This window comes from Salvelinus alpinus, chromosome 30 (genome assembly GCF_045679555.1).
Source record: "Salvelinus alpinus chromosome 30, SLU_Salpinus.1, whole genome shotgun sequence".
In the NCBI taxonomy this organism is placed as follows: domain Eukaryota; kingdom Metazoa; phylum Chordata; class Actinopteri; order Salmoniformes; family Salmonidae; genus Salvelinus; species Salvelinus alpinus.
In genome coordinates this window covers 31,031,650-31,058,514 of record NC_092115.1, presented here as the reverse complement: position 1 = coordinate 31,058,514, position 26,865 = coordinate 31,031,650, and the positions used below count along the sequence as shown (strand labels likewise).

Sequence of the window (26,865 nt, the reverse complement as noted above, 5' to 3'; positions counted from 1 at the left end):
CCCGAAACGTTTGACCCAAGTTAAACAATTTAAAGGCAATGCTACCAACAACTAATTGAGTGTATGTAAACTTCTGATCCACTGCTAATGTGATGAAAGAAATAAATGCTGAAATAAATCATTCTCTCTACTATTATTCTAACTTTTCACATTCTCAAAATAAAGTGGAGATCCTAACTGACCTAAAACAGGGATTTTTTACTAGGATTACATGTCAGGAATTGTGAAAAACTGAGTTTAAATGTACAGTATTTGGCTAAGGTGTATGTAAACTTCCGACTTCAACTGTATATCCCAGATAAGATTGAAAGTAGACAAAATGAATATAAGTCGGTGATTGCATCCTAATCAGTTTGTATATGTTTGTGTGGTTACATACAATACATGTTGACAGAATGGCTGTGAGACAGAAAGTGTTCCTGTACCGTCAGGTAAGGCCCTTGCTTTTGGTACCTCTGAAGGCCACAGTATTCTATCAGGCAATTTTTTACCTTTATTTAACTAGTCAAGTCAGTTAAGAATAAATTCTTATTTACAATGAACAGTGGGTTAACTGCTTTGTTCAGGGGCAGAACGACAGCTTTTTACCTTGTCAGCTCTGGGATTAGATCTAGCAACCTTTTTGGTTACTGGCCCAATACTCTAACCACTAGGCTACCTGCCGCCCCTGAAGATGTGTCACCATCCAGGCCCATGTCACAGCATGCAGTGGCATGATACCAAATACATTATGTACCTTTCATCACCAAAGCCATGTTAACCTTTACTGCACATGTTGAACAATTCAACCCTTTTGTTAGTGTCATTGATGTTTGGAAATTAACATACAAACTCAGCAAAAAAAGAATTGTCCTCTCACTGTCAACTGTGTTTACTTTCAGCAAACTTAACGTGTAAATATTTGTATGAACATAACAAGACTCAACAACTGAGACATAAACTGAACAAGTTCCACAGACATGTGACTAACAAAAATTGAATAATGTGTCCCTGAACAAAGGGGGAGGGGCGGGGGTCAAAATCAAAAGTAACAGTCAGTATCTGGTGTGGCCACCAGCTGCATTAAGTACTGCAGTGCATCTCCTCCTCATGGACTGCACCAGATTTGCCTGTTCTTGCTGTGAGATGTTACCCCACTCTTCCACCAAGACACTGCAAGTTCCCGGACATTTCTGGGGGGAAATGGCCCTAGCCCTCACCCCTCACTCTCCGATGCAACAGGTCCCAGACGTGCTCAATGGGATTGAGATCCGGGCTCTTCGCTGGCAATGGCAGAACACTGACATTCCTGTCTTGCAGGAAATCATGCACAGAACGAGCAGTATGGCTGGTGGCATTGTCATGCTGGAGGGTCATGTCAGCATGAGCCTGCGGGAAGGATACCACATGAGGGAGGAGGATGTCTTCCCTGTAATGCACAGCATTGAGATTGCCTGCAATGACAACAAGCTCAGTCCAATGATGCTGTGACACCGCCCCAGACCACGACGGACCCTCCCCCTCCAAATCGATCCCGCTCCAGAGTACAGGCCTCGGTGTAACGCTCATTCCTTCGACGATAAACGTGAATCCGACCATCACCCCTGGTGCGACAAAACCGCGACTCGTCAGTGAAGAGCACTTTTTGCCATTACTGTCTGGTCCAGCGATGGTGGGTTTGTGCCCATAGGCGACGTTGTTGCCGGTGATGTCTGGTGAGGACCTGCCTTACAACAGGCCTACAAGCCCTCAGTCCAGCCTCTCTCAGCCTATTGCGGACAGTCTGAGCACTGATGGAGGGATTGTGCGTTCCTGGTGTTACTCGGGCAGTTGTTGTTGCCATCCTGTACCTGTCCCGCAGGTGTACTGTTCGGATGTACTGCTCCTGTGCAGGTGTTGTTACACGTGGTCTGCCACTACGAGGGCGATCAGCTGTCCATCTTGTCTCACTGTAGCACTGTCTTAGGTATCTCACAGTACGGACATTGCAATTTATTGCCCTGGCCACATTTGCAGTCCTCATGCCTCCTTTCAGCATGCCTAAGGCACGTTCACGCAGATGAGCAGGGACCCTGGGCATCTTTCTCTTGGTGTTTTTCAGAGTCAGTAGAAAGGCCTCCTTGATGTCCTAAGTTTTCATAACTGTGACCTTAATTGCCTACCGTCTGTAAGATGTTAGTGTCTTAACGACCGTTTCACAGGTGCATGTTCATTAATTGTTTATGGTTCATTGAACAAGCACGAAGATCTGTGAAGTTATTTAGATTTTTACGAATTATCTTTGAAAGACAGGGTCCTGAAAAAGGGACGTTTATTTTTTTGCTGAGTTTAGAATTGGCCCATGAATAAAATGCATCCTCCAATTGCAACGTCTTCCTACTGTATGCCCACACATATTGTCAGAAATTGTTTTTCTTTTTTTAATACTCTCAAACACGAAGTTAGGCATACCTTATTTCAAAATGGGCCATTATCACTGTCATTCGTGAGGGATAATTCTTGCCGTTTTACAGGTGAAATGTGCAAACTACTTGCAAATCATTTGATCTCAATCAGTTCCATGGGACTCTGCATTTTTTCGATCTTCTTGAATGACTGTTTCGTGAGCGAATTAGAGCAGATGGTGATAACAAACTATAAGTCTTTCTTGTAGGCCTATTTTGCTTCTATCAAAGCATATATCCTGCCTAGTTGCATGCACTGTTACATTTTGGCCGCATGAGAAAATAAATGGGACTATTGAGCTTCAAATAAGAAATAACTGAGGTGTTTTTGGTGTGACAATGTATTATAGGACTGCTATGCTATAGTAGCCTTTATACTATTATATTTAGTTATTTTATGTAAAATTCGAATGAATCATTATGTGATCTTGCAAGACATTGATTTAGCTTTGATCTAACTTTACTAAATGAGCACCATTGTGAGGAGTGATGCTCTTCTATTTGTATTAATAAGTGATGGGTACGACTATTAGACGTAGACAACAGAGGGGTCCTGTGGAGTTTTATGAACATCAAGGCAGAAACGCTGAGAATTTGGTTCCTAGATCTCGTTGATGTGATAAGGTTCATGAAGTGGATCGGTTTGTCTGCGTTTCTGTAACTAAGCAATCAGACACTAGGGCGAGTTCAAGTGTGATTTAGGCCTACATGAGCCCCAATTCCTTAACAAACTGTTATGAGGACAGCTGTTTTAGCAACCTCTGGTAGAGTTTTCTGTCTGTGAATGTTATGTCAGATTTGGCCAGCTCAAAGTGGTCAAGCCTCTGACAGACGGGCCTCAGCACACATGCCAATAGTTATTCATCATTCACGCCACCGCCAGAGAGAGAGGAAATGGAAGAAATCTCTATTTACCTACCTATAGGCAGCCATAGCCTACATATTTATTTAGTTTGTCAATCTATCATTTTCGTGGATTTTTTTTTTTTACAGAAATATTTTTACAGCTCCGTGTATTTTCAAATTTAAAAAAATAGTGAGGGAGCACTGCTCCACTGCGCTATTGCAGCGCATTTCATGGACCCAAGATCCATAGGCAGACTGTACAATGCAAACAAAGGGCTCCCGAGTGGTGCAGCGGTCTAAGGCACTGCGTCTCAGTACTAGAGGCGTCACTACAAACACCTTGGTTTGAATCCAGGCTATAGCACAACCGGCCGTGATTGGGAGTTCCATAGGGCGGCACACAATTGGCCCAGCGTCGTCCGGGTTTGGCCGGTGTAGGCCGTCATTGTAAATAACAATTTGTTCTTAATTAAATGACTTGCTTAGTTAAATAAAGGTAAAAGAAATATATGTATTATAAGAAATAAAAAATAAAAAATATATATATATACATATGCACAGTATGCCCCCAATTAAATTCTGAAGTCTAATAAAATGCAAATGAATTACTTAAAAATCATACAATGTGATTTTCTGGATTTTTGTTTTAGATTCCGTCTCTAACAGTTGAAGTGTACCTATGATAAAAAATTACAGACCTCTACATGCTTTGTAAGTAGGAAAACCTGCAAAATCGGCAGTGTATCAAATACTTGTTCTCCCCACTGTATATATATATATATATATATATAAATGAATTAAGGTTAGAATGTTTAGATAATACATAGATACATAATTAAATACATGTAGATATGTAGAGAAAATTAATACATTTCAGTCACTATTTTTCTGTTAACTTGCTCTATTTAATTATGTGTGGATTTATTTATTCATTTATTTATCCTTTTATATGTGCATTTATGTATTTCTAATTTTGGCAGGTTTGGTCCTCCATACCTCTCAAGTCGGTTTTGTCTTGTTGTCTGTTGAGTTACTGAGACGTGTCTTATCTCTACCTCATAATGCGCATGCGTGATCCAATCTGAGCCTTGCGAAAAGCTGTTCGATTCAGAACTCGACCGTCGTGTGCGGGACTCTGTTTCCATGATGTTGTCCTTGCCCAAGTGAAACGAAAAATACTTTTTGGAGTCTTGCTCTAGGGGAGAACATGCTTGCACGTTTCCTTGGTGACTGATCTCGACGAACAACGGATTTCAACCTGTGGATAGTGCATGTCGCGCGTCAGGAGATTACAGTGGGAGGCCAGTCCTCCAGCCTTAGTGATCCGGGACGCTCTCCTCTCTAGACTGCTGCGTGCTTGATTGTTTCCCGGCGTCGGTCTGTGGCGCGCTGTGTGGTCCAGTGTCTAGTTTATGAATGGCCCTGACATGGAGGAAATTCCGTTTCAGAAAGTCAAAACCCGGCGGAAGAAAAGCCATTGTCCACCAGGCGTCCCTCTGACTACCATCGCATGCGAGGATGAGTTCGACTGCAAGGAGCTGGAGTCTCTGTTCCAGAACTACAACCTAAAGCTGGAGCAGACGTCCACTCTCAAAGCCCTGGCAGTGCTCATCGTCATGGCATCGACGCTGGCGGTGGTGGAGTTGCTGTCCGGCCCCAATCTGACCATCTCCAAGGGGTCCCATCCGGTACACTGTATCGTCTTCGTGTCCCTCTTCATTGTCACCAATGTCAAGTACCTTCAGGTGACCCAGCTCCAGCAGATCGTCAACCTGACCTTGCTCTTCGGCTTCACCTTCTCGTTCCTCTGCTGTCCCTTCTCCCTCGGCGCGGTGGGGCTGGAGCCCCCGACCAACCCGGAGCAGGGCATGTGGCAGCTCATGCTGGTTACATTCGTTGCCTACTCGCTCCTGCCGGTGCGGACTCTGTTAGCAGTAATGTTTGGAATAATGATTGCCATCTCTCATATAATTGTGACAGCCACCTCCGTGACAGTTGAGACGCAGAAATTATGGAGAACGGTAAGTAGTGGGTGCATGTAGGCTATACATAGTTAACCACCAGGCTAGGCTATTCGAAGCATGGATAATGGGGCTTTAATCTAGACCAGATAAGGGAAAGGCGAGAGGAAGCTATGAGCCTGTCAATATGAAGTTCAGCACCATCAAGTGGACAGCGACCGGCGGGGGTCACCGACTGGCGCGCGATTCATACAATGTCTGAGCACTGCTTGTCCGTCTGCTTTGCTTTTGAAAGACATACAAAGAGAACATTCTAAAATGAAATATGTTTCGGTTTTATATCTGTAATGCCCTAGATTTATGTAGAATAGAAACCTCAGTGAAATCAAGGCATGCACTTTTTTTATAACGAGCGCGTGCTGGATGTATGATATAGTATAAAGTGCAACGCCGTGTGCGATAACGTGCGGCGAGGTGCTCAGTAGTTCAATCTAAACACGGACTTCAATGACGTGTGGCTGATTGTGATCACAACTACAGACAGGAGAGCAGGGCCTGGAATTTAGGTTTACGAGTGTTTTAACGATTCATCTTTCCTACAATGGCCGAACATGTAACATGCTTTTCCCAGACGCAGAGAGAATGGTCGCAAAGTGCGTTGTTGGAGCATGTGTCAATATCCTACTGATAAAATCAAAAGAAAGGGAGAGCTGCTCTCATATTAGCTTTCTCCAATCAAATCTTCCCTCATCATTAACATTATTTCACAATACCGACGACGGATCAGCTCATGTTACCATCTACGGCTGCAGATATTGAGGCGGCTTATTCCCACTCGGCACACAATGGTTGAATCAACGTTTCAATGAAATTACGTTGAACCGACGTCGAATTGACATCTGTGCCCAGCAATAAATCACCGATTTTAGGCTACACATCATATAATATATTGAGACTAATTACAGACAGTAACCTACAAGTATCAACATATAAGTTAATTGATTGAACTTGAAATGTATTTCATTATGATTGAAATAGACCTATAGCCTACTGTTTAGGGCCTTTAGGCTATGTTTTAATGCAGTCATCTCGGTTTTCATTTGAAGTGTATTTTTATACTTTGCTTGTTTGTATCAATTACAAAGACATTGGCAACTTTGTATTTGTAGTCAACTTTGTTCTGAAGTTATCGGCGGTCACAGAGAGACGGACGAACCATGTGATTCTATGTTTAGCAGCGACCTTTCTGTGTATAAAGTGACGCAGGAGGGCAAAAAACGACGCGAGTGGTCTGAGGCAGGCGTTAGATCACGAGTGTTTTCAAGAGCAACGTTAATAACGATGGCTTTGGGGAACTGCTCGGATATTTAACGATTCTCCTACGAAGGATGGTTCTATCGATGAACTTAGCCTTAAGATGCTTTTGGGAAACCGGGCCCATGTCTGGTCAGTCAAAGTATAAGCAGGATTTCCGTGTTGACATTGCTTCAGATCTAGGCTAATAGTATCATGTTACTGAGGTAGGGGGGGACATACAAATAGGCAATAGAGCTGTATCTGTCTCACACCATTGACTTCAAAATAGCCTACGTGACTGATTTGACTTGGGTCCGTGATGTGTGTGCCTAAATGATTGACACCCTTGATAAAGATGAGCAGTAATGACTGTAGGCCTATAAAATAAATAATTAAAATACTAAGCTACAGTATATTGTATGCAAAAAATTGAAAATTATATGATTTATAAATCTCTAAGGTATCTGTTTTTAATTTTTAATAAGTTTGCAAACATTTCTAAAAACCTTTTTTCGCTTTGTCATTATGGGGTATTGTGTGTAGATTGATGAGGGATAACAATTATTTCATCCATTTTAGAATAAGGCTGTAACGTAACAAAATGTGGGAAAAAGAAAAGGGTCTGAATACTTTCCGAATGCTCTGTATATCTAATAATATGACCCAACCTCATATCATCCTATACTGCCAACAGAGTGGAACAAAACAAACAGGACCACACAGAGAGACCAGAGAGACAGTACTCAGACAGGATACCATACAGTGTGCCTCTGTTTCATAGGGAATATCTGGTCCATTTAGGCTGAAAGTACTTGATGCAGAACCAAAGTAGGCCGTGGTTGATGACCCCAACCAGATACTAGACAACCAGACAGTTAATAAAAGGTCAAGCAAACCCAGAGAACTTAATACCAAAAATATCTTCACAGTCTCAACAAGTTCTCTCTCTCTCTTGGTCTTGCTCTCGCTCGCTCTCTCTCTCTGTCATGGAGAGGTTTAGCCCTCAATCATATCAGCTCTAGTTTGCTTTCTTCCTTTAGCAAGTGGCATATAATATCTTGCTCGTGTAGCCTATACGTGTGTCAGGAGGACGGTGTGTGAAGGACAGCGCTAGCAGTAGCAGAGTACAGCCTAGGGAGGGAAAGCTAATCCATTAAGCCTGGAGATTAGCTCAGTGGTATGACCGTAAGGGACCTGTGTTTCGACCAACCAAAAACCACCAAACAAGCCTATAGGCCCCCTTCCCTTCAGGGTCACAGTGAGGCTATGTGTGGTGTAAACAAACCAATAATAACCAAACCTCAGTCAGAGAGAGAAGGACATACAATTATTATTTTCCCTCTCCTCATTATCCACTACAGCATTGCTAAATTCTGTTATAAGAGTCCACCAATACACCAATCATGTTTGATCATGATATTTGAGTCTCGTCGTCTGCATTGCAGTCTCATGAGACAACTGATTTCTTGTGCCTTGGAGATCAGGTCAGATCCCAGTTTATGCCATTTGCTATTCATGTTGACAATATAAGCTTGTCCTCATCAAATACAATCACACACCCTACAGTACAGTACAGTATAACTAATTAACTTATTGGATGCTGTTGCCTGTATTGTGTTGTCTAAATGAGCTGCTTGTTCTTACTAGTCTATCATTGATCTATAGTGTATAAAATATAAACGCAACATGCAACAATTTCAAAGATTTTTCTGATTTACAGTTCATAGAAGGAAACAGTCAATTGAAAATTAATTCATTAGGCCCTAATCTATGTATTTCACATGACTGGGCAGGGGCACAGCCATGGGTAGGCCTGGGAGGGCATACACCCACCCACTTGGGAGCCAGGTCCACTCACTGGGGAGCCAGGCCCAGCCAATCAGAAATCATTTTCCCCCACAAAGGGGCATTATTACAGACAGCAATATTCCTTAGCACTCCGCTCCCCATCCTCAGATGATCCTGCAGGTAGAAGCCGGATGTGGAGGTATTGGGCTGGCATGGTTACACGTGATTTGCGGTTGTGAGTAGGGCTGTGGCGGTCACAAAATTTCTTCAGCTGGTGATTTTCAAGCAAATAACTGTCGGTCTCACGGTAATTGACCGTTAATTAAAATAAACACATTTAGCATCTCCTGGCTTCCACACAAAGCCTACACGCCACTGATACTGACCTTTGGAACATCTACATTTTAAGAAGTCTAATAAATCCATGTAGTATAGCCTACACCTTCACAATATATCCCTTATTCATGTTCGACAGGTCTAAAAAAGCATGATATGAAGAAAATGTAGTCTATTTCAGATGAACAGAATAGCATACTCTGACTTGTCCTGATCTGGCTATGCCATATGGCTGTGGGCTACACTAGTTCATTTAGCAGACAAGATTTGCTTAGAATTGCGTCGCATTATTTTAATGTATGAAGAAAACAATTGAACATAGCTGAATAAAATAGAAAGGATATTTTCTCCAAACGATTTGAGGGAGTGCGCACATGTGGCTATTCTGTGTTGAGCGGTTAACAAAGAAACAGGTACTCCTATATGCTTAATTTAGAGTTATTAATATAACTTTAGTTGTGATACAAACGTTGGGCTATAAGTTTTTATTTTTAAAACATTCTAAGGCTGCATGATGAGACTAATGATGATTTGAAAAAAGTAGCTTGAAAGGCACGAGCTCTGCTTTGTTTTTTGCGCAGGCAGTACCCACTACATCAGTTACTCATTCACAATTTGACAAGCACTTGATAATGCCTAGAATTTCACGGTGGCATCCCCTTTGTGTGGCCGTAATGCACCCTAGGCATAGTCAACGTAGTGTATATAAACCTCTGACCCACTGGAATTGTGATACAGTGAAATAATCTGCCTGTAAACAATTGTTGGAAAAATTACTTGTGTCATGTGTAACGGATGTGAAATGGCTAGCTAGTTAGCGGGTACGCGCTAGTGGCGTTTCAATCAGTTACGTCACTTGCTCTGAAACCTATTAGTAGTGTTGCCCCTTGCTCTGCAAGGGCCGTGGCCTTTGTGGAGCGATGGGTAACGACGCTGCGTGGGTGACTGTTGTTGATGTGTGCAGAGGGTCCCTGGTTCGCGCCCGGGTCGGGGCGAGGGGACGGTTTAAAGTTATACGATTACATTGATGCTGTTGACCCGGATCACTGGTTGCTGCGGAAAAGGAGGAGGTTGAAAGGGGGGGTGAGTGTAACGGATGTGAAATGGCTAGCTAGTTAGCGGGTACGCGCTAGTAGCGTTTCAATCAGTTACGTCACTTGCTCTGAAACCTATTAGTAGTGTTGCCCCTTGCTCTGCAAGGGCCGCGGCTTTTGTGGAGCGATGGGTAACGACGCTTCGTGGGTGACTGTTGTTGATGTGTGCAGAGGGTCCCTGGTTCGCGCCCGTGTCGGGGCGAGGGGACGGTCTAAAGTTATACTGTTACACATGCACAAAGTAGATGTCCTAACCGACTTGCCAAAACTATAGTTTGTTAACAAGAAATGTGTGGAGTGTTTGAAAAACAAGTTTTAATGACTCCAACCTAAGTGTATGTAAACTTCCAACTTCAACTGTATTACAGCAGACCTTATAAACACCAGCGGTGAATCACCAATCAGGGTCTATAGATCAAAATTACTCCTGGTGAGGAAGGCAGGCTGACATACACACATGTGTCTGTGTTCGGGTGTTAAAGGTCACATCTCCAGGCCCAGTCATGCTCAGCCACATGGAAAACACTCAGTTTACACATCAGGCTCTGTCTATCTGTTGTTCTCTCCTACCTGACCTACACTCAGCTGGAAGCATAGCCCCTCTGTGCTTTTTCTCAAACACACACACACACACACACACACACACACACACACACACACACACACACACACACACACACACACACACACACACACACACACACACACACACACACACACACAGATTGATTGCTTCCAAATGTGTATTGACAAGACAAAGCAAATACTTAATTTTTGGCTTCAAATGAATGGTTGTGAAAGTGCATCTCTTTTCTCTTCCTCTATCTATACTATGCATCAGTCCGTCAATGTGTAATGTGTTTAGGCCAGGTGGTTTCTGATCCCTCAGCTTCACTTGGCACTTTATGCATTAAAGGGGCAATCAGCAGTTCAAAGAATACCAAAGCGGAGCACCCGGCCACTGATTTTGTAAAGAGCTGAGGAATGGGACTGGAAAATGAAACCACTGTAAAATTCATAGACAGAGCTATGGATGCAAGGACTGACCATCCATGAGATACAATTATACTTTTAACCATGTTTTGAGGCTATACAGTGTTTGTTTTCAATTACGTTGTTTACCAACAAAGGGGAAAACAAGCTTATTAGAAAATGGCAGTAATTTGAAAACATATAGGTCCATTATCATTTATTTTATGTTTAACCTTTATTTAACTAGGCAAGTCAGTTAAGAAGAAATTCTTATTTACAATGACTGCCTACACCGGCCAAACCCTAACCAGAACCATGCTGGGCCAATTGTGCGCCGCCCTATGTGACTCCTGATCACAGCCGGTTGTGATACAGCCCGGGATCAAACCAGGGTCTGTAGTGCGATGCAGTGCGATGCAGTGCCTTAGACCACTGCGCCACTCGGGAGCCCATTTCTCCATACTTTCTATCTTGTCGTAGATGTTTAAGAGTGGCCTGGAGTGTTTTTTTAACCCAAAATAATAATTTCCTATTAACATTAAATTTTTTATTCAAACATCCCCTGGGCCAGATTGAATGGGTCCGGCCTGCCAGTCGTTCTGCTAACGGTAGTGAAACTACCTTCAACGTCCTTCAAACTTCACACAGAGACATAAATGGTACCCATGTGTTCATCTGACTCTGGGTAAGTAAAAAAAAGGGCTTGATTGCAAAAATGTTGCAATGTCCCATTGAGATCAGAGTGACAAGTTAGGCTACAACATATTGGTAGCAAACAGAGTGAGCAGTGGTGTGAATTAGAGGCACAAGCGCACAGCCGCTTCTTCCTTATCATCCAACCACAGCGCAGTGGCGCGCGTCAGTAAGTCTATATTTCAGAAGATGTCAACATAATGGCTTTTTAACACTCGGCGCGCTGGAATTCCATAACTACTAGAATGGCCATGACAGTCATTTTGACCGTTGATATTTCAATATTTCAATTTTGTAAATATTCCATAATAAATAGATAAACTAATTCATTTTTTTAAATGTTCAAATAGCTAACGGCCAACCCAGACCATACCTAAACTACAGTATTTTGAAACAAATTTCACACATATAATAATAGATGTGGTCCAAAGACAAGATTAAATAGATACTGGTCTGATGGGTGACAAAATGATTAATTGCCAAATTGAGACTGATGACCAGCGCAGCATACATTGACAGCATCCACTGACCAAAAAACACCTTTTCAAATCATCCTGCAGAGGTCCATGCAGGCAAGATGTTTTGATTGCTATACCCTATCGGAGAGAGCAGATTCTAAGCTTTCCAAATTCACCTAGTTTTGCCAAACAACTCTCAAAATGGCACAGAATATGGTATATATAACTTTTTCCTAGTATAACCACGGCTCCACTCTTCCTCTTGTGAGTACTGATGGCAAACAGCAATTAATTGTATTCTGTTATATTCCTTTATATTCTTACTGTAAAATACAGTATATGTGTTGACTGTGGTTGGGCAGGAAAATGAATACAAGCGTGTTATGTATGCAAAATTGACAAGTTGATTTCATTGGCATGGCGAAGCCATATAGCCTCGTCAAATACTGTAAGTACCTATACATAAAATTCAAAACATGCTATTCTGTTCTTTTGAAATAAATTGTCTTAGTATCATGTTTAATATGACCTTCCTAAACTAAATATGAATGATTTCTCTGTGATTGTGGATATTACATTGATTTATTTGGCTGCCGGCTATTCTACTGTTAAATATGCATACGGTCATTTTGACCGTCATGGTGCTTTGAGGTAGAAATGCCCCAAAAGTTTTTGTATTTTATGATATTTATCTCAAAGGACTGCTAGAGTGTTAAATACAAATCATTTGGTAAAGTTAGAGACAGGTCGGTTCAAGGTTTTTATTGAAAGGAAGTTATTAAAATTCAAAAAATTCAAAACAGTCAGATTGACATCTTGACAGTTGTGGTAATAAAAAATCACCAAAAGTGACCTTCTCGTTCTATAAAAGAAATGTGCCAGTGTTTCCCCTAGGATTTTGGAAAAAGCTGCATCATGTATTTGGTATCTAAGACAGTCTTAACTTGAGAGCGTAGTCCTGTGTAGCTCAGTTGGTGTGAGAGCATGGGACTAGCAATACTAAAGTCACACGTTCAATTTCTGCAGGGATCCTATGTCACTTTGGATAAAATATTATGAAGTGTATGCTAAGTGGCATTATGTTGTGTTTGTGCTTGCAGCTGGTGGCCAACACAGTGCTGTTTACCAGTGTCAACCTCTCTGGATTGTTTGTGCGCATCCTGACTGAGCGAGCACAGAGGAAGGCTTTCCTACAGGCACGCAACTGCATCGAGGAGAGGCTACGCATGGAGGATGAGAATGAGAAACAGGTATAAACACACACACACACAAATTCACACGGACACACAAGCATGCAGACACACAAACACACATTAACAGAAGGCATAAGGGTAAAATCAGGCTCCTATATTTCTCTCATATTATTTCTTTAAACACACTTGGTGACTCATTCACACTTTTTTTCAATTCAGTTTGTTCCACCACCTTTTATCTCTCACTTTTCTTATCTGCACCACCACCAACACTCTCTCCTCTCATATTCTCAAGTCTGATTGACTTTTAAGTATACCTCTCTGTCCTTCTCCTCGCGCTGTCCTTCTCTCTCTCTCTCTCTCTCTCTCACCCACCCACACAGGAGCGACTTCTGATGAGTTTGTTGCCCAGGAACGTGGCGATGGAGATGAAAGAAGACTTCCTGAAGCCTCCAGAAAGGATCTTCCACAAGATCTACATCCAACGCCACGACAACGTCAGGTAGGACGCCCATCCAAACTCCAAAACTCCCAACCCCAGCATCAGGGGTAGAAACTTGGCATTGGTTAGCTCCGATGATCATTTTAACGGAATGGCTGCGTTTTAGAATTCTCTGGAAGTCTCTTGCCGATAGCTTAAAATATGATGATTCTGCGCATGTGCAGGATTCTCTATTTTACATAACAGTGTCTGCTCTACTTGTTCGGCTGCCCAGATAACAAGTTACTTTGGCGAAGGGTGCTTGTTTAATTAGATCAAAGCTGAATGAATGTCTGCAAGATCACATTATGATAGTATTCTACATACAGTTGAAGTCGGAAGTTTACATACACTTAGGTTGGAGTCATTAAAACTAGTTTTTCAACCACTCCACAAATTTCTTGTTAACAAACTATAGTCGGTTAGAACATCTACTTTGTGCATGACACAAGTAATTTTTCCAGCAATTGTTTACAGACAGATTATGTCACTTATAATTCACTGTATCACAATTCCACTGGGTCAGAAGTTTACATACACTAAGTTGACTGTGCCTTTAAACAGCTTGGAAAATTCCAGAAAATGATGTCATGGCTTTAGAAGCTTCTGATAGGCTAATTGACAATTGGAGGTGTACCTGTGGATGTGTTTCAAGGCCTACCTTCAAACTCAGTGCCGCTTTGCTTGACATCATGAGAAAATCAAAAGAAATCAGCCAAGACCTCAGAAAAAAATTGTAGATCTCCACAAGTCTGGTTCATCCTTGGGAGCAATTTCCAAACGCCTGAAGGTACCAGGTTCATCTGTACAAACAATAGTATGCAAGTCTAAACACCATGGGACCACACAGCCGTCATATCGCTCAGGTAGAGACGCGTTCTGTCTCCTAGAGATTAACGTACTTTGGTGCGAAAAGTGCAAATCAATCCCAGAACAACAGCACAGGACCCTGTGAAGATGCTGGAGGAAACGGGTACAAAAGTTTCTATATCCACAGTAAAACGAGTCCTATATCGACATAACGTGAAAGGCCGCTCAGCAAGGAAGAAGCCACCGCTCCAAAACCGCCATAAAAAAGCAAGACTACGGTTTGCAACTGCACATGGGAACAAAGATCATACTTTTTGGAGAAATGTCCTCTGGTCTGATGAAACAAAAATAGAACTGTTTGGCTATAATGACCATCATTATGTTTGGAGGAAAAAAAGGTGATGCTTGCAAGCCGAAGAACACCATCCCAACCGTGAAGTACGGGGGTGGCAGCATCATGTTGTGGGGTGTTTTGCTGCTGGAGGGACTGGAAGGAAAATTATGTGGATATATTGAAGCAACATCTCAAGACATCAGTCAGGAAGTTAAAGCTTGGTCGCAAATGGTTCTTCCAAATGGACAATGACCCCAAGCATACTTCCAAAGTTGTGGAAAAATTGCTTAAGGACAACAAAGTCAAGGTATTGGAGTGGCCATCACAAAGCCCTGACCTCAATCCTATAGAAAATTTGTGGGTAGAGCTGAAAAGCGTGTGCAAGCAAGGAGGCCTACAAACCTGACTCAGTTACACCAGCTCTGTCAGGAGGAATGGGCCAAAATTCACCCAACTTATCGTGGGAAGCTTGTGGAAGGCTACCGGAAACATTTGACCCAAGTTAAACAATTTAAAGGCAATGCTACCAAATACTAATTGAGTGTGTGTAAACTTTTGACCCACTGTGAATGTGATGAAAGAAATAAAAGCTGAAATAAATCATTCTCTGCTATTATTCTGACATTTCACATTCTTAAAATAAAGTGGTGATCCTAATTGACCTAAGACAGGGAATTTTTACTAGGAATATATGTCAGAAATTGTGAAAAACTGAGTTTAAATGTTTTTGGCTAAGGTGTATGTAAACTTCCGACTTCAACTGTAACTAGCGTTTGGCATATTACTTGAAAATGTGATTACAGTGATTTAAGGTAACCAGTAACGTTATTTCAATTTACATAATATGTACATAAACTTTTCAATTTACATTAGCAACGGAATGTCATGTGCCGAGAGAGGGTTCGGGGTCTTGGCAAAGAATATTCTTGCTATGCAGCTGAAATGTACCATATACAGTGCATTCGGAAAGTTTTCAGACCCCTTGACTTTTTCCACATTTTGTTAAATTACATACTTATTCTAAATTTTAAATAAAAGATCTTCTCATCAATCTACAAAATGGTTTTTAGATTTGTTTGCAAGTGTGTGTGTGTGTGTGTGTATATATATACAGTATATATATATCATTGAAATATATAATTTACAGAAGTATTCAGACCCTTTACGCAGTACTTTGTTGATGCACCGTTGGAAGCGATTACAGCCTTGAGTCTTCTTGGGTATGACGCAACAAGCTTGGCACACTGGTATTTGTGGAGTTCTCCCATTCTTCTCTGCAGATCCTCTCAAGCTCCGTCAGATTGGATGGGGAGCGTCGCTGCACAGCTATTTTCAGGTCTCTCCAGAGATGTTTGATCAGGTTCAAGTCCGGGCTCTGGCTGGACCACTTAAAGACATTCACAGACTTGTCCCGAAGCCCCTCCTGCGTTGTCTTGGCTGTGTGGTTAAGGTCGTTGTCCAGTCTGAGGTTCTGAGTGCTCTGGCGCAGGTTTTCAGATCTCTCTGTACTTTGCTCCGTTCACTTTTCCCTCTATCCTGACTAGTCTCCCAGTGCCTGCTGCTGAAAAACATCCCCACAGCATGATGATGGCACCAACAAGCTTCACCGTTATGGAACACACCGTAGGGATGGTGCCAGGTTTCCTCCAGATTTGACGCTTGGGTTTGCTGTTGTAATAGTTAAATTGGCATTGAGCAAAGCTTCTTGTGAGCTGACAGAGGGGCATTGTGTCTCAGTCAGTGGTTGGTGTTAGTGTTTGCCAGATGGCATTAGCTTGCACAGAATGTTACCGACCAACACACTGGTTTCGCTGGAGGGGGACCAGCGATTTATTCAGTGGGTTGACTGAGTGCTTCTTCGTCAGTAACTCTTCCACTTCCAAAGAGCTTTTTTGGCTCCTTCCCTCACTCCTTTCCTCCCTCTCTCTCTCCACTTTCCTCTCTCCATGCCTCCTTCCCTCACTCCTTTCCTCCCTCTCTCTCTCCACTTTCCTCTCTCCATGCCTCCGTCCCTCCCTCCCTCTTTCTTTGCAATTGAATTCAAAAGGCTTTATTGGCATGGTAAACATATATTTACATTGCCAAAACAAGTGAAATAGATAATAAACTAAAGTGAAATACACAATCAAAAATGAACAGTAAACATTACATTCACGAAAGTTTCAAAGGAATAGAGACATTCAAATGTCATATTATGGCTATGTACAGTGTTACATCTCTCTCTCTCTCCCTCTCTCTCCCTCTCTCTCTCCCCCTCTCCCACCCTCCTGTTGCTACTCTTCACTTGATTATCAACCCCTCTTGTCTTCCTCTCCCCCACTCCATCCTCTCTATCTCTTTCTTCCTCTATCCTCCCTCTACTCTCCTCCTCTTCCTCATTTTCTTTATTTCGCCCTCTTTCACTTTGTGTATTTATTTCCTTCATGTTGTCAGAGGGGTGTTGACGCATGAGGTGGGAAGTTTGCTTAGCCTCGGGATTAAGCCTCTGCAGGAGATTAAATGCAATGGACACTAAACTGTTTAGCGTAAGGCTGTGTGTGTATGTTTGTTTCTGCATGTGTGCGTGTGTGTGTGTGTGTGTGTGTGTGTGTGTGTGTGTGTGTGTGTGTGTGTGTGTGTGTGTGTGTGTGTGTGTGTGTGTGTGTGTGTGTGTGTGTGTGGTTAAATATGGACACGTCTCAGTGGAGTGCTGCTGATTGCTCTGTGCCTCTCACTGCACCGAAGGGCTTTAGGCCTTGTTCACATGCAGTTAGTGCCCACTGACGATCTACTGAAAGAGATCCAAGCCTATTGCAAGGGGTGAATAATATGATTAGGTCGGCTATAATTGAAAAGGTAACAGTGGTACAGTAATTTAGTCAATACTTTGTTATTATGTTCCGCGACTGGATTTGAAATAAATGAAATGATTAAGGTAGCTTGGATTATTATGATACAGTGCTGGTGTGGGAAGTTACTAAACACTTAAATATTATGCCGTACTAATAAACGTCTCTAAATTTAAAAAAATGAAACATTGCCAAAGTTAAGCTAAGAAAAGCCATAATATGTTACAGAGCATTACCTCACATGAAATGCCAGCCATAGAGTATAATGCTCCATGATAAGGGAATCTTCTTTGCAAACTAGATAAGTTAATAGATGCTTTCGATTGTATTAATCTCTCAATTTACATCACATTAATCTGTGTCTGTTTGTGTTGCACTGAGAAGGAAAGAGGGAAAAGGAGGAAGGTAATATGCAATGGTGTGTGCAGAATTATACTGGGAAAAGAAAAGGGGGAAACATAGATGGGAAGAGAATTAGAAAAGCAATTCATCAGAGCCTTTTGCTCGTTTGTGTACTAACAATGCAGTAACAGTAAAAAAAAAACTGTGTATCTGATTCTGTCATGCCATACTATTCGCTAGACAGCATCAGATACATGGGCTACATATACAGGACATATCCTCTGCCTCCATGACGATGGCAGTATGATCAGCAGCACCTGTGTTTTTACTCCAGAAATGTGTTGTCTTTCTTTCTTTTTTCTTTTCCCTGCCCAGCTCTGAAAGTGCCATAGCAAAGAGGTTGAATACTTACTGACTCAAGACATTTCAGCTTTTCATTTTTCATTAATTAGTAAACATTTCTAAAAACATAATTCCACTTTAACAATATGGGGTATTGTGTGTAGGCCAGTGACCAAAAATATCACAATTTAATACATTTCAAATTCAGGTGGTAACACAACAAAATGTGGAAGAAGTCAAGGGGTGTGAATACTTTCTGAAGGCATTGTAAGACCTGAGGCAATTTTTGTAAATCTGCCACTTCCTGCAGCCTTCAAACCAACGGACAACACACACACACACACACACACACACACACACACACACACACACACACACACACACACACACACACACACACACACACACACACACACACACACACACACACACACACACACACACACACACACACACACACACACACACACACACACACACACACACACAGACAGACAGACTCCATTGTCCCACATTACTGGCAACATGCCCAATCCTACTGACAGTCTGCTATTGTTGCGTAACCCCAGACAGACAGGCAGGCAGGTTGCCTCACAGCCATCTCCTGAATCCCACCTGACACATTCTGGTCTGGCTTGACAGGTCTAGATCTCCTAGAGCACGGCCCTCTGGGGACTTTACACCTGTTGATGATGTGCTGTCTGTGTTTGTGTGTGTGTGTGTGTGTGTGTGTGTGTGTGTGTGTGTGTGTGTGTGTGTGTGTGTGTGTGTGTGTGTGTGTGTGTGTCACAACACCGCCTGCCTCCCTGTCCTCTCACACAGAGAATCAGCAGAATTATCCATCTAGGAAGTAATTGACCCTCTGCTCAGGGTGGCTTTTATCACTGCGACCCACACGCCATCTCATCAAGCAGGCTCTTTACCACCGCCACCAGTCTCTACAAGAGCCTTGATGTCAACAACTGCTCCTCACACACACACACACACACACACACACACACACACACACACACACACACACACACACACACACACACACACACACACACACACACACACACACACACACACACACACACACACACACACACACACACACACACACACACACACACACACACACAGACAGACAGACTCCATTGTCCCACATTACTGGCAACATGCCCAATCCTACTGACAGTCTGCTATTGTTGCGTAACCCCAGACAGACAGGCAGGCAGGTTGCCTCACAGCCATCTCCTGAATCCCACCTGACACATTCTGGTCTGGCTTGACAGGTCTAGATCTCCTAGAGCACGGCCCTCTGGGGACTTTACACCTGTTGATGATGTGCTGTCTGTGTTTGTGTGTGTGTGTGTGTGTGTGTGTGTGTGTGTCACAACACCGCCTGCCTCCCTGTCCTCTCACACAGAGAATCAGCAGAATTATCCATCCAGGAAGTAATTGACCCTCTGCTCAGGGTGGCTTTTATCACTGCGACCCACAAGCCATCTCATCAAGCAGACTCTTTACCACCGCCACCAGTCTCTACAAGAGCCTTGATGTCAACAACTGCTCCTCACACACACACACACACACACAGACACACACACACACACACACACACACACACACACACACACACACACACACACACACACACACACACACACACACACACACACACACACACACACACACACACACACACACACACACACACACACACACACACACAGACAGACAGACTCCATTGTCCCACATTACTGGCAACATGCCCAATCCTACTGACAGTCTGCTATTGTTGCGTAACCCCAGACAGACAGGCAGGCAGGTTGCCTCACAGCCATCTCCTGAATCCCACCTGACACATTCTGGTCTGGCTTGACAGGTCTAGATCTCCTAGAGCACGGCCCTCTGGGGACTTTACACCTGTTGATGATGTGCTGTCTGTGTTTGTGTGTGTGTGTGTGTGTGTGTGTGTGTGTGTGTGTCACAACACCGCCTGCCTCCCTGTCCTCTCACACAGAGAATCAGCAGAATTATCCATCCAGGAAGTAATTGACCCTCTGCTCAGGGTGGCTTTTATCACTGCGACCCACACGCCATCTCATCAAGCAGGCTCTTTACCACCGCCACCAGTCTCTACAAGAGCCTTGATGTCAACAACTGCTCCTCACACACACACACACACACACACACACACACACACACACACACACACACACACACACACACACACACACACACACACACACACACACACACACACACACACACACACACACACACACACACACACACACACACACACACACACACACACACACACACACACCTCTAGCCTTGACCCCCTCTAATTTGCTTTGCAAGCCTTTTCACACACAACATGATTACATTCCAATCACGAGCTAGGCTCGCCTGGCTGCTTCAGAAAGGCTACATTACGATACAATACAATGTTTATTGGTCCATTATACACTGATTACAACATAAATGTGTTTTGGCAGGTTTTTTTGGGCCATCACAGCAGTACTCTGCCCCACCACACATTAGTATAATAGGGAGATGGCAGAGATGTCCCCTGGAATGTGATGAGATCTGGCTGGGTGAGATGATGGAGGATTACATGGCGAGGTCAAATACAGTATATCTGCCTGGCCTGGTGATGCGGTCTTGCGGGTGCAACACAGACTGGGAGACAGCGCTGTCTGAGAGGCTCGGTCCAGGGCTTAAATGCCCCATGAGCCCTGGCGCTGGGGCGCTGGGGGAGGATATTACTCAACACTGGGCTAATAACATCTGCTCACAGTAATTGCTCTAATAGGATGATTTGTTTATTGGGGTCAGGGCTGGAGGGAATACGGCTGATCTGGGATATATTATTGGCACCCTTGATAAAGATGAGAAAAAAAGATGGTAGGCCTAAAAAATACATAATAAAATATACCGTAGTTTATTGTATAGCGGTTTATATGCACAGACCGGTTTGGGTTTTTACTTTACCTTCTATAATGGTATTTCAATGTTTGGTTTGTTAAATGTGATGCACCACTCCGTTTTTGTAGTTTACTCCGCTACTTGAGTCATCTCTCTCCCGCTGTCTGACTAAGCCCCGCCCCTTGTCACTCAAGGAGCGCAGTTGTTGTTGCTCGACCACTAGATCATATGCCGATTGCTCACTATCGTGAATCCCGAACCACCGCCTCGCCCCTACCAACTCGCTTAGAGGGTTCTCTGTTGTCATGTGTTGCTGACAAAACTCAGAGGGTGACTTCCAGAGAATGGCGAGGATCAAAAAACGTTGGGGCACTTGTGACTTCAATGATGCAATTCATGTTCCACTTTTAAATAATAAAATGAGCATGAAATTCAAATTAACACCCCCCCCCCCCCCTGTCGTTTTACAAAATATAATCCTAAACATTTCAACATTTAATTTGGGAGGTATTTCATATTTTACATGTGTCAAGTCTCGACATCAGACATACAGTAAACAAATGCACGTGTCATAATTAGGCACGCTTCTCCATTCTTTTGTGTGAAATTGCAAACTCAAAAATAATGTGGCATTTATGGCATAAATGATTCCACTTAGGTATGAAGCCGGCAGCGTTGCAGGCTCAGTTGAAGTGCCATTGCAATTGTAATATTTGGTCAAAAATAAGGCCTAGATCTTTTGCACACATTGTGCAGCCCTATGTAGCAGTGTGTAAATTGAAATCACTTATGTTGTGTTGCCACCCTAGGGTCATGCACAACTCGTAAAACAAATTTAGAATTTATTAAAAAACCTACAATACCGTCATTTCAAAAATGTTAAATATTTTGTGATACGATATTTTGGCCATATACTGTAGGTCAGCCCTATACTGAGATATATTGTATGCTAAAAAAAAGTTATAATTATATTATTTTATACTAATACAATTGCTCAGAGAAAGAGATTTTGTTTAATACAGGTTTTTTTTTAAAGAAAAAATATAATCCGAACATAATCCGAAACACAACCAAAACAAACTGCAAATGCATCCAACAATTTTGTAGCTTGATGTAGTCATTAGTGGAATATGGGACCAAATACTAAACTTTTGACTACATTTAATATACTATAGGTGAAGGACTTCTTCAAATGGGGGGGACTGGATACATAAAGTGCATTCATTTCTAAATGGTAAAACAGATACTAACTACTTAGGGAGGTGTCTGTCTAACTCCTAACAGGGCATGGCTCTGCTTTGATCCCTATGAGAATGATCTAGGGAAGAACAATCCATGTTGCTATTCTGAGTCCTGCTTGATTTCACTGCCTGTCAGGCAATGGAACAGAACATGGATCATCTCATTGGCTGTCACCGTTCAATCTCAATCTAAACACATTATCAAAAGAGACAATGCTCACGTCAACAATCTGACCTAGCACGCGATGCTCATCTCTATCCCTTGTTGGCACGATCTAACATCTCACGTCTGAGATACTGTTATATCAGGAAGCTGATGCTGTACCTGTCATCTTGGAATGTATTTTAGTATTTCTATGTCTCTCCTCACCCCCAACTCTCTCTTTCTCGCATTTTTCTAATCTCTCATCTCTTCTCACTCTCTTCCAGTATCCTGTTTGCTGACATTGTGGGGTTTACCAGCCTGGCGTCTCAGTGCACAGCCCAGGAGCTGGTCAAACTTCTCAATGAGCTCTTTGGGAAGTTTGATGAGCTGGCCACGGTAAGTCTATTATCTTTCCTGTTCTCACTTTAAGCTTCTACTTTTGACACTTACTGTAGGTCTACTTTTCCTCATGCTCACCCTATTCTAAAGGCTGGCTCCGAGACATGCTAGCATGGGCAATCGGTTGTTTAGTTGTTATACTGTAGCATAGTTTATCCTCATCTACATACTACCCTGGTGCTTGTTGTTGAAGTATGAATACCAAGTCATATACTTTGGTCATTTTTGCTTTGATACATTCATTTAAGTAATTGCTGGTGCATCATTGAGAAAAATGTTATCTGTTTATTTGTCACAGACAATTTTGATCCCCTTCTGACCTACAATTGCCCAATGTTGTCAGTTTGTCTTTGACTAGAGGACTGTCCTTTTGCTCCCTGGTCTGTATAGGCTTTGGGTCTGGTTTTGACCCGTAGCGATATGGATCGTGTGTATCTTCATTTAAGGATGTGAGATACGGTTGACTGGCTCTCACAGCTGTCATTCCAGCTTTCCAGAATGTCATCAGTGGCATCAGGGCCACATATGTTTAATATGATTACACATGCTCTCATCTGAGGAAGAGATGGCGGGACTCTTAATCCATTCCAGATGTCTCGTCTGTGATCGTTTTGAATGATCTGAATGGAGGGGTAAGCGGACTGGTACGAGTTGTATCCGTCCCAATGTTTCCATCCAGTGTCAATGGAAACAGATGTGCACGCTCCTTCTGTCAATATATAGTGTTTCATTCTTAGCAACTCTCTTGCTATGTTGGTGCCGCGAAAGTCCATGCAACTTTTGTCTTGCTTTGGGCAAAAACATTTACATTTTAGTACTTTAGTACTATTTTTGCCGGGTTTTGCTGTTGCAGTTATCGTTAATTAATATATTACAACATTATAGTGTATATTCACCTCTCAACAGGCATGATTGCTGTAGTAGCCTCACCCCACACCCCCCCTTCTACAGGGAATCCCAGATGTTGATATTAGGCTGAAACATATATGTGTTGTGTTGGAGTTAGAGGTGTCGGGTCCGTCACCCGTCACCCGTCACCCCTCACCCCTCACCCGTAGCTCTCCAACCCTAACCACACACACCCAGCAGATCATCCTCCCACCTCTCTTAACTACATGTAATCTGGCACCAATTATATACACTGTGCACATGTGCCTGTGCAATCCCTTAATCCACGGGATTACACCCAACCCTTTTCTGCTTTCATAGAACATTTTCTTGGCCATATCGGCCCGGCTATTTTCAGTCTTTGTTTACATGCAATTAAAAACAAAACCAGACAAGACGACTGCAGTTTGTCTAAAGGTGATGAAGGGCGGTCATGATGGTACAGTGTAATTTTCAGATGGAATTTCTAGAAACTGTGACATTGGTAATTTTGTGATTATTCCCAATTGTATATATTTCCATGCCTTCAATGCTCTTGGCCTACAGTATTCATATAAGAAGGTCATGGCCAGCCTGTCGGCACAGATACAGTCCTACAGCCTAATGCCTCACAAGTCAGAGTAACTGAGAGAGAGAAAGAGAGATTATATACAGTATATAGTAGACGCTGACATGCAAGAACCACATTTCACATCAAGCTTTAAGCTATCTCCCATAAGCTTGATGTGTATTGTGTCACAACTGTCACATTTTCACACTCCTATCTCCCCAGTGGCAGTGTCCCCACAGATCACAGTGACAACTGTCCCCAGACTTTAACTCCCTCACCAGAGGTTCCACCCTGTGTCCTGACCCATAGTCCCAGTCACTGTGATAAGTGGCACCGCAAGTGATTCATTCTGCCTGGCCACAACAGGCTGCACACACTCACACGCACAAGCACACACGCACAAGCACACAAGTTGAGACACACACACACACTGTCTCTCCCTGTCAAAGACGAGGAGCGGGCGAAGCCACATGTCCACCGGGCAGAGTCTCAGCTCGTCAGTCCTGCCGGTCGCCACACCATCCCCACACCACCTGTCCAACTGTTGAACTTGTTGTCTCTCCACCGGGGAAGTGGGCCAAGAACACAGCGCTCTCTCCAATTATCCTCCCTCAAACCGACTCCTCCTCTCTTTCTCTCCCACTCATATCTTTCTTTCTCTCCTCTACTCTCCTCTCACCCACTACTCATGCTTCTTTCTTTTCCACCACCCCCCATCTCTCTCTCTCTAAGACATGCACAATGCAAATGAGCAATGACTTGGTATCACATTTGACTTTAGGCATGTAAGAAACGAGTTTGATCCCACTTCCCTTTCAGTCTGTTTCTTTGTAAACTGTGCCGACTGTTTCACGCTGGCTTCTCTCACAGCCTCTCTATCACTCCCCTCCCTGCGCCTTAGGGTGTATTGATGTTGCTCTGTGTTTGTGTCAAAATTAAAAGGACAAAAAGAACATTACTGTTGATTTGGTTAAACCCTTCCATCTTAAACTATGGGTTATCCCTTTTATTTAAAGCTGAAATATGTAACTTTTTGGGACGACCCGACCAAATGTACATAGTAATGTGAGTTATAGATCTGTCTCTTGCTTTCTCATTGAAAGCAAGTCTAAGAAGTGGTAGATCTGTTCTATGTGCCCTATTTCTATGCTTCCCGTTCTTAAGTTTTGTTTTTGAGTCTTTTACGTTGGGTTTTGTTCACCAGCTTCAAACAGCTGAAAATACTATATATATTTTTAGATGGTACAATGATTCTCTAAACTATACTTGCTTGTTTTGTCACATAACCTGAAATTAGGCAAACTTGCAATTTTAGCAACCAGGAAATGGTGGAGCGTTTTCTGCATAGTGCACCTTTAAAGGGCATCTAACCTAAATGAGGACTTCATAACACATTCGTAACCCATAGGGCCTTTTGTTTTTCCTTAATCATGTGACCTGATCAGGAAAAACTCCAGGCCCTATCATAGCCCATAACTAGGGCCTTTTCCTAATCAGTCACGTGGTTACAGGAAAAATGTCTGGCCCTAAGACAATTAGTATGTGATGAAGAAACACATTCCACTGTTTAAACAATGTTTCTCTCGGTTTCTCTCTGTCTACCAAGCACCGGAATCAATAGTCTCTGTGCAGAGAGAGATACTCTGCTGATTTATACAGCATTATTATGCAATAACTTTTAATGACTCTGGCTCTGGGTGTGTGCATGTGCATGTGTGATTTTTCAGTTTCCATGGTAGAGTTTACACAGAGCTTTCTTATCCCCCTCTCTCTTCTTTCTCTCTTCCAATCTCCTCTCAACGCCACTTTGCATCTCAGCTCTTAGACCAGCTCCTTGTTTCTGGTCTGTTTAATTGACACACAGCAGCCTGCTTCCATGAACTGTATATTTCATGCCCCTGTTATATTTCATGTTCCTATCCCTCTGTTCCCTGTACTTATTTGTGGGCTTACATTTGTAATCGGACTCTTTGATATTTCTTCTTATGTCCTGTTTGATTATTTCAACAAGTCAGAGCTCCTTTTTGGCTCCCGCCCGCACGCACGCACGCACGCACGCACGCACGCACGCACGCACGCACGCACGCACACACACACACACACACACACACACACACACACACACACACACACACAGATCATCATCATTGTGTAAATGAGTGTCAGAGAAGCCAATGGACACAGCTGAGCACAGAAATCCCATGTCCCATAACGTCTTTTGGGAAGGGACTGACGTATGTTTTAGTTGATACCATAGTCCCTATGCCCAAGAATGCCAAGGCAACCTGTCTAAATGAATATCGCCACGTAGCACTCACATCTGTAGCCATGAAATGCTTTGAAAGACTGGTCATGGCTCACATCAACACCATCATCCCAGACACCCTGGACCCCACTCCTATTCGCATACCACCCCAACAGATCAACAGAGGACGCAAGCTCTATTGCTCTCCACACTGCCCTTTCCCACCTGGACAAAAGGAACACCTACATTAGAATGCTGTTTATTGATTACAGCTCAGCGTT

General features: G+C 42.9%; 1 protein-coding gene across 1 annotated transcript in view; it reads left to right on the top strand.

Moving 5' to 3' along the window:
* The first annotated feature begins 4,332 nt into the window (after positions 1-4,332).
* LOC139559871 (adenylate cyclase type 1-like) overlaps positions 4,333-26,865 on the top strand; it is a 67,591-nt gene continuing 45,058 nt past the window's right edge. The window contains exons 1-4 of the mRNA XM_071376297.1: positions 4,333-5,290; positions 12,968-13,117; positions 13,444-13,562; positions 22,787-22,898. Coding sequence (XP_071232398.1) covers positions 4,682-5,290; positions 12,968-13,117; positions 13,444-13,562; positions 22,787-22,898 — 990 coding nt within the window. The 5' untranslated portion in view covers positions 4,333-4,681. The remainder of the gene's footprint in view (positions 5,291-12,967; positions 13,118-13,443; positions 13,563-22,786; positions 22,899-26,865) is intronic.